The 20,208-nt window shown below is 43.6% G+C and overlaps 1 protein-coding gene across 2 annotated transcripts in view; it reads left to right on the top strand.

The window, feature by feature from the left end:
- Positions 1-20,208, top strand: part of atad2b (ATPase family AAA domain containing 2B) — a 135,688-nt gene that overhangs the window by 8,619 nt on the left and 106,861 nt on the right. Inside the window, exons 2-14 of one of the 2 annotated variants that reach the window (XM_014205715.2) lie at positions 2,827-2,984; positions 3,146-3,177; positions 3,314-3,446; positions 6,599-6,695; positions 6,841-6,976; positions 7,679-7,819; positions 8,088-8,163; positions 8,275-8,376; positions 14,297-14,524; positions 14,734-14,908; positions 17,129-17,217; positions 17,379-17,538; positions 19,254-19,344. In XM_014205715.2, the coding sequence (XP_014061190.1) occupies positions 2,827-2,984; positions 3,146-3,177; positions 3,314-3,446; positions 6,599-6,695; positions 6,841-6,976; positions 7,679-7,819; positions 8,088-8,163; positions 8,275-8,376; positions 14,297-14,524; positions 14,734-14,908; positions 17,129-17,217; positions 17,379-17,538; positions 19,254-19,344 (1,618 nt within the window). Of the gene's footprint in view, positions 1-2,823; positions 2,985-3,145; positions 3,178-3,313; positions 3,447-6,598; positions 6,696-6,840; positions 6,977-7,678; positions 7,820-8,087; positions 8,164-8,274; positions 8,377-14,296; positions 14,525-14,733; positions 14,909-17,128; positions 17,218-17,378; positions 17,539-19,253; positions 19,345-20,208 lie in introns of both variants that reach the window. The other variant, XM_014205714.2, reaches the window with a different exon arrangement.

A 20,208-nucleotide genomic window follows, 5' to 3' on the forward strand; every position in this document is an offset into this window, starting at 1 on the left:
GGCCTAATTCTGCCCTGCATGCATTGTTTGTAGTTTTCCTCTGGACATGTAGGAGAATCTTACAGAACTCTGCATGCAGGGTTTCAATGGGGTGTTTGTCCCATTTGATGAAATCTTGTTTTGCAAGTGGACCCCACACCTCGCTGCCATAAGGTGCAATTGGTTCAATGACATATTCAATTAGTTTTAGCCAAATTTTAATAGGTATTTGAATTTGCTTTTTAATGGCATAGAATGCCCTGTGTGCTTTCTCTCTCAGTTCATTCACTGCCTCATTAAGGTGTCCAGTTGAGCTTATTTTTTAAACCTAAGTAATTGTAGTGTGTACAGTACTCTATATATTTTGTACCAATTGAGGACTTTGGTCTAATTCCCTGAGATCTGGGTCTTCTCTGGAAAATCATTATTTTAGTATTTTTGGGGTTTACTGCCAGGACCCAGGTCTGGCAGTACAGCTCTAGCAGGTCCAGGCTCTGCTGTAGGCCATGTGCTGTGGGTGACAGCAGGCGTAGGTCATCTGCGAAGAGTAGGCATTTAACTTCTGAATTGTGGAGACTAACACCAGGGGCTGAGGATTTTTCTAGAATAGTGGCCAATTCGTTAATGTAAATATTGAAGAGTGCAGGGCTCAGATTGCAACCCTGGCGAAGGCCCTGCCCCTGGTTAAAGAATTCTGTTCTTTTCTTACCAATTTTAATGCTCCACGTATTGCCAGTATACATTGATTTAATTATGTCATATGTTTTACCCCCTACACCACTTTCAATAACTTTGTAGAACAGTCCTGTATGCCAAATAGAATCAAATGCTTTTTGGAAGTCGATAAAGCAAGCATATATTTTGGTATTATTTTGGTGGACATGATTATCTATCAGGGTGTGTAAGCTGTAAATATGATTAGTTGTGCGATGTTTTGGTATAAATCCAATTTGGCTTTTACTCAAGGCGTTGTGCTTATTAAGGAAGTTTAGAACTCTTACATTGATAATACTACAGAAAATCTTCCCCAGGTTACTGTTCACACAAATGCCTCTGTAATTGTTAGGGTCAAATTTGTTTCCGTTCTTAAAGATTGGGGTTATGAGTCCTTGATTCCAGATGTCAGGGAAATAGCCTACACTCAGGATCAAATTAAACAGTTTTAATATAGCCAATTGCAATTTTGCACTAGTGAGTTTGAGCATCTCATTTAGGATGCTTTCTCTCTTTTTCTCTCTCTCTTTTTCTCTCTCTCTCTTTCTCTCTCTTTCTCTCTTTCTTTCTCTTTCTTTCTCTCTCTTTCTCTCTCTTTCTTTTCAATGGCATGAATGTGCATATTGCCATAGCTTATTTTGGATATTTACAATATAAAAATAAATGAGAATCAAAATTGTCAACGGGACAACTTTCTCTCTTTCATCTCTCTCTTTCTCTCTCATCTTCTCTCTAGCTGTCTTTCTCTCTCATCTTCTCTCTAGCTGTCTTTCTCTCTCTCTCTAGCTGTCTTTCCCTCTCTCTCTAGCTGTCTTTCCCTCGCTCTCTAGCTGTCTTTCCCTCGCTCTCTAGCTGTCTTTCCCTCGCTCTCTAGCTGTCTTTCCCTCGCTCTCTAGCTGTCTTTCCTCGCTCTCTAGCTGTCTTTCCCTCGCTCTCTAGCTGTCTTTCCCTCGCTCTCTAGCTGTCTTTCCCTCGCTCTCTAGCTGTCTTTCCCTCGCTCTCTAGCTGTCTTTCCCTCGCTCTCTAGCTGTCTTTCCCTCGCTCTCTAGCTGTCTTTCCCTCGCTCTCTAGCTGTCTTTCCCTCGCTCTCTAGCTGTCTTTCCCTCGCTCTCTAGCTGTCTTTCCCTCGCTCTCTAGCTGTCTTTCCCTCGCTCTCTAGCTGTCTTTCCCTCGCTCTCTAGCTGTCTTGTCTCTCTCTCTCTCTCTCTCTCTCTCTCTCTCTCTCTCTCTCTCTCTCTCTCTCTCATCTCCATCTTGTCTCTCTCTCTCTCTCTCTCTCTCTCTCTCTCTCTCTCTCATCTCCATCTTGTCTCTCTCTCTCTCTCTCTCTCTCTCTCTCTCTCATCTCCATCTTGCTCTCTCTCTCTCTCTCTCTCTCTCATCTCCATCTTGTCTCTCTCTCTCTCTCTCTCTCTCTCATCTCCATCTTGTCTCTCTCTCTCTCTCTCTCTCTCTCTCTCATCTCCATCTTGTCTCTCTCTCTCTCTCTCTCTCTCTCTCTCTCTCTCATCTCCATCTTGTCTCTCTCTTGTCTCTCTCTCTCTCTTGTCTCTCTCTCTCTCTCATCTCCATCTCTCTCTCTTGTCTCTCTCTCTCTCTCATCTCCATCTCTCTCTCTTGTCTCTCTCTCTCTCTCATCTCCATCTTGTCTCTCTCTCTCTCTCTCTCTCATCTCCATCTTGTCTCTCTCTCTCTCTCATCTCTCTCTCTCTCTCTCTCTCTCTCTCTCTCTCTCTTCTCCATCTTGTCTCTCTCTCTCTCTCCTCCATCTTGTCTCTCTCTCTCTCTCCTCCATCTTGTCTCTCTCTCTCTCTCCTCCATCTTGTCTCTCTCTCTCTCTCTCTTGTCTCTCTCTCTTGTCTCTCTCTCTCTTGTCTCTCTCTCTCTCTTGTCTCTCTCTCTCTCTCTTGTCTCTCTCTCTCTCTCTCTCTTGTCTCTCTCTCTCTCTCTCTCTCTTGTCTCTCTCTCTCTCTCTCATCTCCATCTTGTCTCTCTCTCTCTCATCTCCATCTTGTCTCTCTCTCTCTCTCTCTCCATCTTGTCTCTCTCTCGCTCTCTCTCTCCATCTTGTCTCTCTCTCTCATCTCCATCTTGTCTCTCGCTCTAACCACTGTCTCTCCTCCCCTCCAGAAGGATCCCAGCAGTGATGTGAGCAGTCCTAGCAGTCCTCGAATGTCCCCTCCCTCGAAGCGGACCCGTAGACAGACCCCACCAAGCTCCAGCGACATCACTCCCTCGTCCCAGGCCAAGGGCCAGAGGGTCTCCTGGGTCATGCCCACCCACCGCACCAGGTGAGGGGGCAAGGGAACAGCATGGGTTGTGGCCGTTTTGAGTTTAGTTCCTGTACTGGCCATGTGGACTGTGGATTCAACCCCATCTGTTGTTGACTGTCTAAGCAGTCTTTTTTTTTTGCCATGTGTTTATATTGACACATCTTAATGTGTTGTTTCAGGTTGTCCTCTGGCGCCCTGCAAAATGGACATGGTAACATTTTCATTACCAAAGCTTTCATTTGGTTATTCCAAGACCATTACATTGTTTGCATGTTGGTACAGTATTAGTTGGCGTATTCGTTAGATTGGACTGCTTTGTTTTGACCTGTAACCTCTGACCCCGGCAGCCCATAAGGAGGACGGGGCAGGAGACCACTCTCATATGAACGGCCATGTTGATCTGAAGAGGAGCTGCCGCGTGAGGAAGAGCCAGTTTGAACACCTCAACCAGAGCCTGCTTTTTGACCAGCTCGTCAACAGGTAACACACACACACACGTTTGTTTTACGATCCTTGTGGGTACTAAACAATTGATTCCCATTCAAAATCCTATTTTCCTTAACCCAAACTTCTTAACCCTAATTGTAACCTAACCCCTAAGCCGAAAATAGCCAGGCAAAATGTTCCCACATGTCTGAAATGTCCTTGTTTTATTATCCTTGTGACAAATCACATTTAGAATATGGTCATTCATATTAACAGAACGTGCAAGTCGAGGATGCAGCGATGTGCGGTTTTCCTTACTGAATTCTGATGTGCACTTTGAACATGTTAGAATAACTGTCCACGTACATTTCCTCAGCCAACAAGATGAGTAACGAACAGAAAAATCACTAGCCTATGTCAATTTACTATAGTAGAAAAGTTTAGGCTACCTATTCTATTGGTCAGCTTGTCAAGAAAGAAATAACCTATTCCAAACAGACTCTGGGACAGTTGTCATACAACCAGCAGGCCTAGGCTACATAAAAAAAAAACGGTTAAAAAGCAATGAGGCTGATGCAACAGATCAGAACATTTAGAATAAAATGTTGATAAATTACTATTTATTCACGTTATAAGCACAGCGATGCACACAAGGCAGTAGGCTACGTGTGAATGTTCGTTCCATAATTCAATTAGTAGGAAAACACCATTGTTAAAGGGGTACTGCACATGCGAGAGGTTTCATGTGACAGAGATGAAAATATCCACTAGAAATGCTGAAAGATAGGAGATCTAATAGGCTAATTTGAAGCAAGGTAAGACATGCCTCATATGTATTAAAACATTCAGGTTTCAAACAATTAAGTATATGTTTTCAAAATGCAGACTGCCTCCAGCTCATTGCAGTGGTGTGTGACGCGCTGATGAAGCCTGCCTTCCATTGACATTTGATGCCGCGTTCAAAACAACTGGGAACTTAAAAATCTCCAATTTCAGACTTCAGAGCGTTCAAGAAAATGATGAATAAACTAGCTCCGACTGGAAAGAATAGTTTTGAACGGTATTCCAACTCGGGCCTCTTTCTAGAGCTCTGACTTTGCGGCCTGAAGATCACCGACGTCATGATTTGACCTCGTATTTTTCAGAGTTCCTGGTTGTCTTGAATGCACAACAAGATGCTGCAGCATTTTCCACTCAAAGGCTCTGTATCTGTATGCTGTACGCATGTGATAAATAACATGCATAACCGATATACTTTACACACACACCAATTTTATTCCACAAAACTATGCTAATGAACCTATAGATAAGAATGACCAGTCAAATGTATTTCCATTGACTGGTATTTCCATAAATGAATAGGCCACAAAGCATTATTTTTGCATTATTCGGCCAGCGGCAATTTCTTTTTAATGGACAAAAGCTGGCTATTACTGGATACCGGAAACACAGGCACACACACCTCAACCAGAGATCAACAGTACTACCAGATAAAGGTTTTCCATTCAAACTGATCATTTTAATAGACTTAATATTTGACAAAATAATGAATGTGTGTGACCTGGCGGTGGTGGATCTGTAAAGCAGAAAGTGAAAACTGCGACGAGGTGGACCGTGAATCTCCTTGTTTTAACCTCTTACATCTAGATGTTCCGCTAGCGGAACACCGCTCCAATATCCAATGATAGGGCGTGGCGCGAATTACAAACACCTCAGAAATCCAAAGGCTTCAATTTCTCAAACATATGACTATTTTACACCATTTTAAAGACAAGACTCTCCTTTATCTAACCACATTGTCCGATTTCAAAAAGGCTTTACAACGAAAGCAAAACATTAGATTATGTCAGGAGAGTACGCAGCCAGAAATAATCACACACCCATTTTTCAAGCTAACATATAATGTCACCAAAACCACAGCTAAATGCAGCACTAACCTTTGATCTTCATCAGATGACACTCCTAGGACATTATGTTATACAATACATGCATGTTTTGTTCAATCAAGTTCATATTTATATCAAAAACCAGCTTTTTACATTAGCATGTGATGTTCAGAACTAGCATACCCACCGAAACTTCCGGTGAATTTACTAAATTACTCACGATAAACGTTCACAAAAAGCATTACAATTATTTTAAGAATTATAGATCCAGAACTCCTTTATGCAATCGCGGTGTCAGATTTTAAAATAGCTTTTCGGTGAAAGCACATTTTGCAATATTCTGAGTAGATAGCCCGGCCATCATGGCTAGCTATTTTGACACCCAAGTTTGACACTCACCAAACTCAGATTTACTATAAGAAAAATTGGATTACCTTTGCTGTTCTTCGTCAGAATGCACTCCCAGGACTTCTAGTTTACACCCAATGTTGTTTTGGTTCCAAATAATCCATAGTTATATCCAAATAGCGGCGTTTTGTTCTTGCGTTCAAGACACTATCCGAAGGGTGACGCGCCGGCGCGTATCGTGACAAAAAATGTCAAAATATTCCATTACCGTACTTCGAAGCATGTCAAACGCTGTTTAAAATCAATTTTTATGCGATTTTTCTCGTAAAATAGCGATAATATTCCGACCGGGAGATGTCGTTTTCGTTCATAGACTGAAATTGTAAAATGGACTCTTCACGTGCATGCACGCGCCCGTTTCATTGTTCTCAGATTGACCACTATCCAAATGCGCTACTGTTTTTCAGCCAGGGACTGCAGAGTCATCATTCCCCGTTCTGGCGCCTTCTGAGAGCCAATGGGAGCCTTAGAAAATGTCACGTTACAGCAGAGATCCTCTATTTTCCATAAAGAGGCTATAGAAGGCCAAGAAATGGTCAGAGAGGGCACTTCCTGCATGGAATCTTCTCAGGTTTTATCCTGCCATATGAGTTCTGTTATACTCACAGACACCATTCAAACAGTTTTAGAAACATTAGGGTGTTTTCTATCCAAATCAAACAATTATATGCATATTCTAGTTTCTGGGCAGGAGTAATAACCAGATTAAATCGGGTACGTTTTTTTATCCGGCCGTGAAAATACTGCCCCCTATCCTAAACAGGTTAATGGTTGGCAGACAGGTGGACAGTGATGGGTAGATATGAAGGTGTGTAACATGATGATCGGCTCAGCCTTACATGTAGAACTTCGGTGAACTCATTCATATGCATCTGTGTTTGATACTTCTGATGACGATGTGTGTATTGTCAGCACGGCGGAGGCAGTTCTTCAGGAGATGGACAACATCAGCAGCATCAGACAGAACAGGGAGGTGGAGAGACTTCGCATGTGGACTGACACTGAGGTGGTGAGTCTGTCAATCAATCTGTATCATTCCATAAATAAAATGCACCATGGCAATATGAAAGTGGGTTGTTAGTAACTAACTCCATTGGTGGATGTTATGATGGCAAGCCAGCAAGCTGAACCTGACTCTACTCCTGATCTTCTAGGAAAACATGGATATGTATTCTCGTGTGAAGAGGAGGAAGTCACTGCGCAGGAACACCTTTGGCATGCAGGCGCATCACAAAGCCATGAGCAAGACAGAGGAGGAAGAGGAGGAGGAGGAGGAAGAGGGGACTGAAGGTTTGACTTAGTTGGGATGGCTTGTAAATCTGTACAGAGACTGTGAGAACTGTAGTTTTGTCATAGTTACAGGTCTGTGTTGCTTGAGGTTCAGACTACATTTAAAATATAATATTTTAGGGCCTCCCCAGTGATTACATTTACATTTTAGTCATTTAGCAGACGCTCTTATCCAGAGCGACTTACAGTAGTGAATGCATACATTTCATACATTTTTTTCCATAAGGCACTGCTAAGGCTCTGCTAGAGGCGTCACTACAGACCCGGGTTCGATCCCAGGCTGTCGCGCAACCGGGAGACCCATGAGGCTGCGCACAATTGGCCAGGTTGTCCGGGTTAGGGGAGGGTTTGGCCGGCCGGGATGTCCTTGTCCCATCGCACTCTAGCGACTCCTTGTGGCGGGCCGGGTGCATGCATGCTGACTTCAGTCACCAGTTGTACGGTGTTTCCTCCGACACATTGGCGCTTCTGGGTTAAGCGAGCAGTGTCAAAAAGCAGCGTGTCAAAAAGCAGTGTGGCTTTGTGGGGTCGTGTTTCAGAGGACACGTGGCTCCCGACCTTCGCCTCTCCTGAGTCCCTACGGGAGTTGCAGCGATGGGACAAGACTGTAACTACTAATTGGATACCATGAAATTGGGGAGAAAAAAGGGGCAAAAAGTATTAAATAAATAAAAAGCATATTTTACTTGTTTACTTTCTCAGAGTCTCACGGGGAAGAAGAGGATGACGAAGCAGAGGATGAGGATGATGGAGATGAGGCAGAGGAGGTAGGAGAGGAGAATGACAGACCGTACAACCTGAGGCAGCGCAAGACTGTACAGAGATACGAGGCGCCACCTATCGGTAAAGGGAAAACAAATATTATTTCGTGTTTTTTATTTTATTTTTTATTGTTTTTGCAAGCCCTAAGGGATGGTTTTCCGTCCCCAGATTCGCCAATGAGCGTGGCTTTTAGTCAAGGAGTAGACTTAATCTGGGTCTGGGAAACTGGCCCCCTAAGTTGCCTGAAGCTTTCCTTTTCTTGCATGAAAACATTTATTGGTAGTCTTTGTTTTATACCTCTTGAGTGCTGCTGCTTTTTACATCTTCTGTGTCTATGATTGCATCCCAGAGCCAGTCAACAGAAAACAAACCAATCCCTCCCTGTTTGACACCCACAGATCTCCAGCTAGGAGAAGCCATCTACGGTTGGTCTTGTACCCCGCATGAACAATTATTTATAAGAAAACCCTGCTTACCTACATTGACATGGAGTAATATGGAGCGATTTGTCTTTATTCTCCTCTCCTCTGGTCCAGAGTGAAGAAACATGCCATCCACAGTAGCGACACCACGTCGTCGTCTGACGAGGAGAGATTTGAGAGGAGGAAAAGCAAGAGCATGACCCGGGCCAGGAACAGGTGAATACCTCTCCTCTCTCTGTCACTCACCTGGTGGATTTTGATATTAGATACAATTCATAAGTGGCTTTTCACTAGTTCCCAGCACTTTCCATTCATCACCCATACTGTATGTACACAGGGTGGAGATATATAGGGCTGTGGCGGTCATGAAATTCTGTCAGCTGGTTATTGTCATGCAAAAGACTGCCGGTCTGAAGGTAACTGACCGTTAATTAACATAAAGATGTAAACATAACCAGGCCTCCACACATACAAGCTGCTGATGTGTGTCATCTACAAAAGAAGTCTAAATCAATGTAATATACATCATCACTACAAATCCATTATTTATTTTAGACGGGTCTAAAGAAACATGATATGAAGAAAATGTGTTTCAGAAGAACAGAATGAGTTGGCCTGTATGTTATCTGGCTCTGCTCCATGCTGTAGGCTTGGATATGCTTAAGTCCTGTGTCATCATTTTATATATTTTATAGTAAGAAGAACAACTTTAGTTGTGAATGATACAAACCTTAGAATCTCTTAGAAATCAAAGCGTATAAGGGCTGCATGGAGCGACTATCTGCTATTGATTTGAGAAAGAAGCAGAAAAGGCTTGTTCTGTTCCTGGCCTCAGGCTGCACAGCTGTGCTCTCATCAACTGATTTTCACCCATCAGACTATTCTCAATTTAATCTGGTCTTTACTAATATGTAAAATGTGTTTTGATTTAGAATGGGCCATTATCAAATGGACAGGAACAGGGGGAGGGGAAAAAGACGTCATCTGTATGCTCTCCAATAGGAATGGAGGCCGTGAGCTTTCCCGCTGGTCCATTTTGTAGACTACTTACTTGGGTTTTATAGCGGAGCATAATATGACCAGCTGAGAAATAAATACAACACCACTTACTTCACTCTGCACATCAACCACTGTTTGAGGAGCATGCCCTCGCTGCCTGATAGGTGATATACCTGTTTGAGGAGCATGCCCTCGCTGCCCGATAGGTGATATACCTGTTTGAGGAGCATGCCCTCGCTGCCCAATAGGTGATATACCTGTTTGAGGAGCATGCCCTCGCTGCCCGATAGGTGATATACCTGTTTGAGGAGCATGCCCTCGCTGCCCGATAGGTGATATACCTGTTTGAGGAGCATGCCCTCGCTGCCCGATAGGTGATATACCTGTTTGAGGAGCATGCCCTCGCTGCCTGATAGGTGATATACCTGTTTGAGGAGCATGCCCTCGCTGCCTGATAGGTGATATACCTGTTTGAGGAGCATGTCCTCGCTGCCTGATAGGTGATATACCTGTTTGAGGAGCATGCCCTCGCTGCCCGATAGGTGATATACCTGTTTGAGGAGCATGCCCTCGCTGCCCGATAGGTGATATACCTGTTTGAGGAGCATGCCCTCGCTGCCTGATAGGTGATATACCTGTTTGAGGAGCATGCCCTCGCTGCCCGATAGGTGATATACCTGTTTGAGGAGCATGCCCTCGCTGCCCGATAGGTGATATACCTGTTTGAGGAGCATGCCCTCGCTGCCTGATAGGTGATATACCTGTTTGAGGAGCATGCCCTCGCTGCCTGATAGGTGATATACCTGTTTGAGGAGCATGTCCTCGCTGCCTGATAGGTGATATACCTGTTTGAGGAGCATGCCCTCGCTGCCCGATAGGTGATATACCTGTTTGAGGAGCATGCCCTCGCTGCCCGATAGGTGATATACCTGTTTGAGGAGCATGCCCTCGCTGCCTGATAGGTGATATACCTGTTTGAGGAGCATGCCCTCGCTGCCCGATAGGTGATATACCTGTTTGAGGAGCATGCCCTCGCTGCCCGATAGGTGATATACCTGTTTGAGGAGCATGTCCTCGCTGCCTGATAGGTGATATACCTGTTTGAGGAGCATGTCCTCGCTGCCTGATAGGTGATATACCTGTTTGAGGAGCATGCCCTCGCTGCCCGATAGGTGATATACCTGTTTGAGGAGCATGCCCTCGCTGCCCGATAGGTGATATACCTGTTTGAGGAGCATGCCCTCGCTGCCCGATAGGTGATATACCTGTTTGAGGAGCATGCCCTCGCTGCCCGATAGGTGATATACCTGTTTGAGGAGCATGCCCTCGCTGCCCGATAGGTGATATACCTGTTTGAGGAGCATGCCCTCGCTGCCCGATAGGTGATATTTCACCCAGACTCTGTATGCCATGGGCTCTCTAACCTTGTTCCTGTAGCTACTCAGTCCTTCGCTACTATGGCCTATTTATTGCCTACCTCCTCACGCCATTTGCACTCACTGTATATAGACTTTTTCTATTGTGTTATTGACTGTACGCTTGTTAATTCTATGTGTAACTCTGTTGTTTGTGTCACACTGCTTTGCTTTATCTTGGCCAGGTCGCAGTTGTAAATGACAACTTGTTCTCAACTAGCTTACCTGGTTAAATAAAGGTGAAATAAAAAATTTAATAAAAAAAAAAATTGGAAAACCAAGTGTAATCTGTTTGGGAACATCGATATTAACATGTTTTTTCAACAAAACACATTTCACTAAACTGTTGACAGCCCGTCTGCGCGCTCTAGAAAGGAATAAAGGAGAGCGAGGAGGAGATGGAAACACGTGGTGAGATATTCTGTATAGCTAATGTCACTCAATTAGTTATGAAAATAGAAAACAAATTCCTATTACTAGGATATTCAAAATCATATACAAATTCACTAATTGTTGGCTCTGTAAGCCGCCCTACACCATCAATGAACCAACAGCATCACCTAGTCCTAGGACTATACGTTCTCTCCCAGACTCATGATAGACATTTTGGAGCGTAGCATAAGGTAATCAGTCCATCCAGTATGTATAATAATCCAGTCCACACTCAAAGGCTACAGCCATTATGTTTCAAAGACATCTTAAATCAGTTTAGTTTTATGCTCTTCTGCCATGCATAATATGTGGTAGGCTATGTATTGTATAATGGCACAATCATTTTAATCTAGTTTTGGGGCTTGGGCTCATAAGCCTATGCATCAGCTCTTATATGCATATGGATGTTTTGAATGAATTTTCACCTTAGAAAGCGCTGTTTCAACCTGCTGTTGAACTTTCTTCAAATTGATCATCACAGTGAGGTGAGTTTTAAAACTATGATAGGTTTGATAAGTGTTGTGATTTTCAATTGCATTTGCCAAGTTCTCAAAAGTGATGACAGAATTATGCATTTAATGCTTTATTATAAAGGTTAAATCTTATGGAGAAAATTATTTCCCAAACTTGAAACTCGACCGCAGCCAATGTATGACAATTAGGTGCTACACCGGTTATAAAGTGCTTAATTTTAAGAAGTTATTTGGCCACTTCAGGGTGGGCAGGTAGCCTAGTGGTTAGAGTGTTGGACTAGTAACCGAAAGGTTGCTGGATCGTATCCCTGAGCTGACAAGGTAAAAATCTGTCATTCTGCCCCTGAACAAGGCAGTTAATCCACTGTTCACCGGTAGGCCGTCATTGTAAGTTAGAATTTGTCTTAACTGACTTGACTAGTTAAATTAAGGTAAAAAAATTAAAACATTTAGAAATGTTATCAAAGCATATAGGTCTATGGGCTAGGCTATATGAAGTGTGTGCTATGATTTGAAGAAATCACAAAAGTATTCAAGCTGTTTCTTGCCTTACTGCACAAGCTGGACATCATTCACAAGTGATGGGTGACAATATTAGTCTGTCAGACTATTCTTAATTTAATGTTGCCTTTACATACAGTCCATTCGGAAAGTATTCAGACCCCTTGACTTATTCCACATTTTGTTACGTTACAGACGTATTCTAAAATTGCTTAAATAAAATAAAATCCTCATCAATCTACACAATACCCCATAATGACAAAGCGAAAACAGGTTTTTAGATTTTTCCCCAAATTGATTAAAAAAAAAAAACATTAAAAACAACATTATTTACAAAAAGTATTCAGACCCTTTGATATGAGACTCGAAATTGAGCTCAGATGCATCCTGTTTCCATTGATCATCCTTGATGTTTCTACAACTTGATTGGAGTCCACCTGTGGTACATTTCAATTGATTGGACATGATTTGGACAGGCACACAGCTGTCTATATAAGGTCCCACAGTTGACAGCGCATGTCAGAGCAGAAACTAAGCCATGAGGTTGAAGGAATTGTCCATAGAGCTCCGCGACAGGATTGTGTCGAGTCACAGATCTGGGGAAGGGTACCAATAACATTTCTGCAGCATTGAAGGTCCCCAAGAACACAGTGGCTTCTATCATTCTTCCATTTAGGAAGTTTGGAACTAGCAAGACTCTTCCTAGAGCTGTACGCCCCAGCCAAACTGAGCAATCGGGGGAGAAGGGCCTTGGTCAGGGAGATGACCAAGAACCTGATGGTCACTGAACCCTCCAGAGATCCTCTGTGGAGATGGAAGAACCTTCCAGAAGGACAACCATCTCTGCAGTACTCCATTATCAGGCCTTTATGGTAGAGTGGCCAGACAGAAGCCACTCCTCAGTAAAAGGCGTATGACAGCCCGCTTGGAGTTTGCCAAAAGGCACCTAAAGACTCTCAGACCATGAGAAACAAGATTCTCTGGTCTGATGAAACCAAGACTGAACTATTTGGCCTGAATGCCAAGAGTCACGTCTGGAGGAAACCTGGCACCATCCCTGCGTTGAAGCATGGTGGTGGCAGCATCATGTTGTGGGGATGTTTTTCAGCGGCAGGGACTGGGAGACTAGTCAGGATCGAGGGAAAGATAACTGCAGCAAAGTACAGAGATCCTTGCTGAAAACCTGCTCGGGACCTCAGACTGGGGAGAAGTTCACCATCCAACAGGACAACGACCCTAAGTACACAGCCAAGACAACGCAGGAGTGGCTTCGGGACATATCTCTGAATGTACTTGAGTGGCCCATCCAGTGCCTGGACTTGTGACAAGCTTGTCACAAGACTCGAGGCTGGCAAAGGTGATTAAACAAAGTACTGAGTAAAGGGTTTGAATACTTATCACATTTACATATTTCAGTTTTCTTATTTGTATTACCTTTTTTTGCTTTGTCATTATGGGGTATTGTGTGTATTTGATTTGGGGGAGACACTTTAAGGCTGTAATGTAACGTGGAATAAGTCAATGGTTCTGAATACTTTCTGAATGCACTGTACACTAAATAATATGTGTGAAATTAGTTTGGATTTAGAATGGACCGTTATGCACCTTTCTCAGAACAGGGGCATGGGGAAAAAGACACATCTATGCACTTAAATAATGAAGGGAGGATGCATTTCCCATGGTTCCATTTTCATGCCAGCCAGGTAGGCTTATACTCCTGTTGTAAAGCGAAGTAATGTGCTTAATATTAGGTAAATAGATAGCTATAGTAGGCCTAGCCTATAGAAATGTTGCGCAACATGAGCTCATGGGCTCTCATGAAGTCTTTGATTAGATTTTCAATTACATTTGCATTGATGTCAGAGTGATTAGAGGGACAATAGAGTGCTGAGTACCAGGCAGTTAGCAAGTTTGGTAGGTTACTAATGACCATCAGCAGCATCAGAGCTTGGAGAAGCCTAATTACCGTGACTAAACGGTCACATGGAATTTGACTGCCATCATGACTCGTGACCGCCGGTGTTGCGGTAGTACGACCACTCTAACACCCCTAGTGATACACAGCAGCCGTTGTGCACCAGAAAGCTCACAGCAATAATACATTTATAATATAGGCAATTTAGCAGACGCTTTTATCCAAAGTGACGTAGTCATGCGTGCATACATTTTACCTATGGGGGGTCCCGGGGATTGAAACCATGCTCAACGAACTGAGCTACAAAGGACCACAGCACATCGACTGTCCTTCACCGGTCTATCAGTGTTGAGCTGCAGATATATCTGGAAGCACAGTGCTAACACTTGTTATTTGTAAAGGTGTCTGCCTATGAACTTGCGAGCAGAGGACCTGGCCAGTGGGGTGCTGAGGGACAGGGCCAAGGTGGGAGCTAGCCTCGCTGATGTGGACCCCATGAATCTGGACACCTCAGTGAAGTTTGACAGCGTAGGAGGGCTGTCCAACCACATCCAGTCCCTGAAAGAGATGGTGGTCTTCCCTCTCCTCTACCCAGAGGTTTTCGAGAGGTTCAAGATTCAGCCACCAAGGTAAAGAGCAAAGCCACCTGGAAACTCACATTATTCATGTTCAGACATATCAAGCATGTATCCTTCTTTGTTTGCCATTTATAACTGTTATTTCATTTCAACAAGCCAGATGAGGAAAAACTGAATGGTCACAATGTGTAGTTCCTCATTCAATAAAAGTGAGACTTGTTATTTACCCCTCTGTCTCTCGCTCTTTCTCTCCCCCACAGAGGGTGTCTGTTCTACGGCCCACCAGGTACAGGAAAGACCCTAGTAGCGCGGGCTTTGGCCAACGAGTGTAGTCAAGGTGACAAGAAAGTGTCTTTCTTCATGAGGAAGGGAGCCGACTGCCTCAGCAAGTGGGTCGGTGAATCAGAACGACAGCTACGCCTGCTCTTCGACCAGGTGAGCTCGAGCCAAGACTTATCAGTCCAGAGTAGAGGTCTTCAGTTGGACCTGTTCTGAAATGGACCTGGGGCTTAACCACCCGGACCCGATATGCATAAATTAATAAAAAATATATAGAGACCCCTTCCGAACGGATCCGAAGACAACTAGACCCGTTCCATAAAGACCTGGAATTTTTTTATGCTACTTTATTAACCAGAGCTGATAAAGTATGAGGTGAGGGAGAGAGGTGTAGCTTTAGCAGGCGGGGAGAGGCTGTACTGTGAGCGAGTGACGGCAACCATCCAAGCTTACTCGTGCAATAGCAGACTAATAATAGCCACAGCTAGGTTATTTAGAATCAAATATGATTACGTAGTACCCATCTTGACTGCATCAAACTGGGAGAAGCTAGCTAAAGTTAGCTAGCTAGGCTAACTGAGGCTGCAGTGCATGCACTTTCTCATCCTACAGTTACAAATAACTACGCTCTTCTGAGAAGACTTTCCAATAGATGTTGGAACGTTGCTGCGGGGACTTGCTTCCATTCAGCCACGAGCGTTAGTGAGGTCGGGCACTGATGTTGGGCGATTAGACCTGGCTTGCAGTCGACGTTCCAATTCATCCCAAAGGTGTTCGATTGGGTTGAGGTCAGGGCTCTGTGCAGGCCAGTCATCTTCTTCCACATCTTCTTCTCGACAATTTCTGTATGGACCTCGCTTTGTGCACAGGGGCATTTATTTAAATTTTATTTAACCTTTATTTATAAAGGTTTTCCCATTGAGATAACATCTCTTTTCCAAGAGAGACCTGGTCCAATAGCAGCAGGGGGAACAACGTTACAGACAAAACAACTTACATACACTAACACAACATTAAACAAAACTATAAACACACATACAGTACAACAATTACATATTACGTAAAAAAGTATTGACTAAAACAGCTGTCCTAAAGACAATTCTATGATATATACATCGATCAAGTGTTTAAACTCCACCAATGAAACTAGATCATCAAATGAGGTGTCATGCTGAAACAGGAAAGGACCTTCCCCAAACGGTTGCTGCAAAATTGGAAGCACAGAATGTCATTGTATGCTGTAGCGTTAAGATTTCCCTTCACTGGAACTAAGGGGCCTAGCCCGAACCATGAATAACAGCCCCAGACCATTATTCCTCCTCCACCGAACTTTACAGTTGGCACTATGCATTGGGGGAGGTAGCGTTCTCCTGGCATCCCCCAAACCCAGATTAGTTTGTCGGACTGCCAGATGGCGAAATGTGATTTATCACTCCAGAGAACGCGTTTCCATTTCTCCAGAGTCCAATGGCGGAGAACTTTACACCACTCCAGCCCAGCTGACGCTTGGCATTGCGTATGGTGATCTTAGGCTTGTGTGCGGCAACTCGGTCATGAAAACCCATTTCATGAAGCTCCGGACTAACAGTTATTGTGCTGACGTTGCTTTGAGGCAGTTTTGGAACTCTGTAGTGAGTGTTGCAACCGAGGACAGACAATTCTGTGAGCTTGTGTGGCATACCACTTGAAGGCTGAGCCGTTGTTGCTCCTAGACGTTTCCACTTCACAATAACAGCACTTACAGATGATCGGGGCAGCTATAGCAAGGGCTGAAATTTGACCAACTGACTTGTTGGAAAGGTGGCATCCTATGACGGTGCCATGTTCAAAGTCACTTAGCTCTTCAGGAAGGCCATTCTACTACCAATGTTTTGTCTATGGAGATTGCATGGCTGTGTGCTCGATTTTTATACATCTGTCAGCTGATGTAGCCGAATCCACTAATTTGAAGGGGTGTCTTCATACTTTTGTATATAAAGTGTATCGCCTAACTTTTGCAACACACGTAGCGAGGCTCTGACTGTAGCCTATTCGGCTTTGATTGGCCGTCAACAAGCTACACGCTCCACTCTCGTGAAAAGCAAGAGCAGCAGCATAAATGATAAAATGTCTCTTTTTCTACTGCAGTAGTCGCGTTCTGATCTGTACGGGCTCTTCCGGAACAGTCAGTTAAAACTACACTTACCCGTGACAATCCATATCAGATCTGACCCAGACCGTGACATTATTTAGAATTCTGGATCCGGACCTGCTGGGTTCCGGAGATTCGGGTACAGGTGGATCCGTGAAGACATCTAGTCCAGTGTTGTTACTTTGTGAGAGTTGTTAGATTTTCGTGATCATTGTGTTAAGGTTGTGTGTTCCTCTCTCTTCTAGGCATACCTGATGAGGCCTTCCATAATCTTCTTTGATGAGATAGACGGGCTGGCCCCAGTGCGCTCCAGCAGACAGGACCAGATACACAGGTACTATTTGAAGCAGGAGTAGCAGTTTGGTTTTGATATCTCCGTTTGATGGTCTCTGATAATCAATAATGAAAGTGAGTGATCAGTTTTTTACTATGGTTTGACCATAATCTCTCTCTTCCCTCTCTCCCTCACTATCCCTCTTTCCTCTCCACCTCCAGCTCCATAGTGTCCACTCTGCTGGCGTTGATGGATGGCCTGGACAGCCGAGGGGAAATCGTGGTGATCGGTGCTACCAATAGACTGGACTCCATAGACCCTGCTCTACGGAGGCCTGGACGCTTTGACAGGGAGTTCCTCTTCAACCTGCCTGACAAGGAGGTGAGGAAGTGGGGTAGTTAACAATTTCAACACACCTGTCAATATGAATCATGTATAGGATTATGGCACAATGAATACACTATGTTGATGTGTTGATCTGTAATCCCAATCAGTGAATACACTATGTTGGTGACGTGTTGATACTGTAATCCCAATCAGTGAATACACTATGTTGGTGACGTGTTGATACTGTAATCCCAATCAGTGAATACACTATGTTGGTGACGTGTTGATACTGTAATCCCAATCAGTGTATGCACTATGTTGGTGACGTGTTGATACTGTAATCCCAATCAGTGAATACACTATGTTGGTGACGTGTTGATACTGTAATCCCAATAATTTTAAAGTATGTCTATGGCTGGCATAGTATGTTTTTTGGAGTTTTATCCTTGTTTAAGATGGTGTCATCCTTGTTTGTGTGTGTGTTCCAGCCGCTGCTCTTTGTGTGTGTGTGTACTCCACACATTAGTCCCAGTTTAGTGTTTCTGTGTGTGTGTGTGACTGTGTGCCAGTCCAGCGGTACATAGCAATCAGTCGACCTCAGCAGAGACACACACTAAGGTTGGGCGATATTACCACGATGATTGTCGACATCGTTATGTAATAGACGATGGTTTAGCCTACTTGAACTTGGCTGGCGCCCTGCAGTAAAGAACAGAGTCTCGCAGGGCAGCACATAAGTGACTTTGAGTAATTTATTTTGCTACTACCATTTGCTATAGCCTACTTCAATAAATATGTGATACAGAACATGAGAGGAATGTAGGCCAGACAGAGTGGAGAATTCCAACAAAGCAGCGCAAAATGTTGATCTGTCGGATGGATGGGCATTAGGCTATAGGTTAAACCTATTAAAAAACTAGATACGGTGTGTCTATATATATCTATATATATATATATATCTATCTATCTATCTATCTATCTATCTATCTATCTATCTATCTATCTATCTATCTATCTATCTATCAGAAAAATAAATGCTACTGTTTGTTCTTCCTATTGTAAAGCTGTGATTGAGAATAGCCTATGCCTAGGCTGTATAGAATTTCACTCATGTAATCCACAACTTCAGGACAACACCTTCGTAGGTGTTGGCAAATAAACTACAGTTCGTAACTTCAACTTGTGGATTACATGAGTGAAATTCTATACAGCCTAGGCATAGGCTATTCTCAATCACAGCTTGACAATAGGTAGAACAAACAGTAGCATTTATTTTTCTGATATTTTGAGGCAAATAAAGCAATTATTACCCAGTTGTGAAGACTGTAGACTGCTTCTATCCAGCCAAGGATGTCACTACAGTAAGACTGCCCATTCTTCACTGCTCCATCACAGCGCCACACACACACACACACACACACACACACACACACACACACACACACACACACACACACACACTCTAACCTGCTCCATGCTGAAGCTCTTCCACCAGAAAGGACTATTAGAAAAATATTTGCCTGCACTTACCCTCTGCCCAGGCTTTCAAAACAGTATGGGGTGGGGATGATAACATCATGTTTTATGGTTACATACGTCAACATTTTCTACACACACACACACACACACACAGAGGGAGACAGCTGGCAGAGAGACCAAAAACCCACTGTGGTGTGAGCAGGGTGGTTTTTGTTATTTATTAAATGTTTCTCTATCCCTGTATTTCCCTCTCCTTCTTTCGGTCTTTGTCTTTTTCTCTCTGTTCCTAGGCCCGAAGGCAAATCCTTGAGATCCACACTCGGGACTGGAACCCCAGACTGGCTGAGCAGTTTGTGGACGAGCTGGCTGAGAAATGTGTCGGTAAGAGAGATTGACTTATATTAGGGTCATTAACGTTTACAACTTTAACGTACTCTACCATTCAAAAGTTTGAGGTCACTTATACATTTCCTTGTTTTCCATGAAAATATAATTGAAATGAGTTGCAAAATGAATAGGAAAAATAGTCAAGACATTGACAAGGTTATAAATAATGATTTTTAATTGAAATAATAATTGTCCTTCAAACTTTGCTTGATCCAACAACCGCTCAATAGGGTTGAGATCCAGTGACTGCTGGCCACTCCTTTATAGACAGAATACCAGCTGACTGCTTCTTCCCTAAATAGTTCTTGCATAGTTTGGAGCTGTGCTTTGGGTCATTGTCTTGTTGTAGGAGGAAATTGGCTCCAATTAAGCGCCGTCCACAGGGTATGGCATGGCGTTGCAAAATGGAGTTATAGCCTTCCTCCTTCAAGATCCCTTTTTCCCTGTACAAATCTCCCACTTTACCACCAACAAAGCACCCCCAGACCATCACATTGCCTCCACCATGCTTGACAGATGGCGTCAAGCAGTCCTCTATAATCTTTTTTTTTCCTTTTTCTGTCTCACGAATGTTCTTTGTGATCCGAAAATCTCAAACTTAGATTCGTCTGTCCATAACTTTTTTCCAATCTTCCTCTGTCTAGTGTGCTTTTGCCCATCTTAATCTTTTATTTTTATTGGCCAGTCTAAGATATGGCTTTTTCTTTGCAACTCTGCCCAGAAGGCCAGCATCCCGGAGTCACCTCTTCTTCACTGTTGATGTTGAGACTGGTGTTTTGCGGGTACTATTTAATGAAGCTGCTAGTTGAGGACTTGTGAGGCGTCTGTTTCTCAAACTAGACACTCTAATGTACTTGT

This window comes from Salmo salar, chromosome ssa06 (genome assembly GCF_905237065.1).
Source record: "Salmo salar chromosome ssa06, Ssal_v3.1, whole genome shotgun sequence".
NCBI classification, from domain to species: Eukaryota; Metazoa; Chordata; class Actinopteri; order Salmoniformes; family Salmonidae; genus Salmo; species Salmo salar.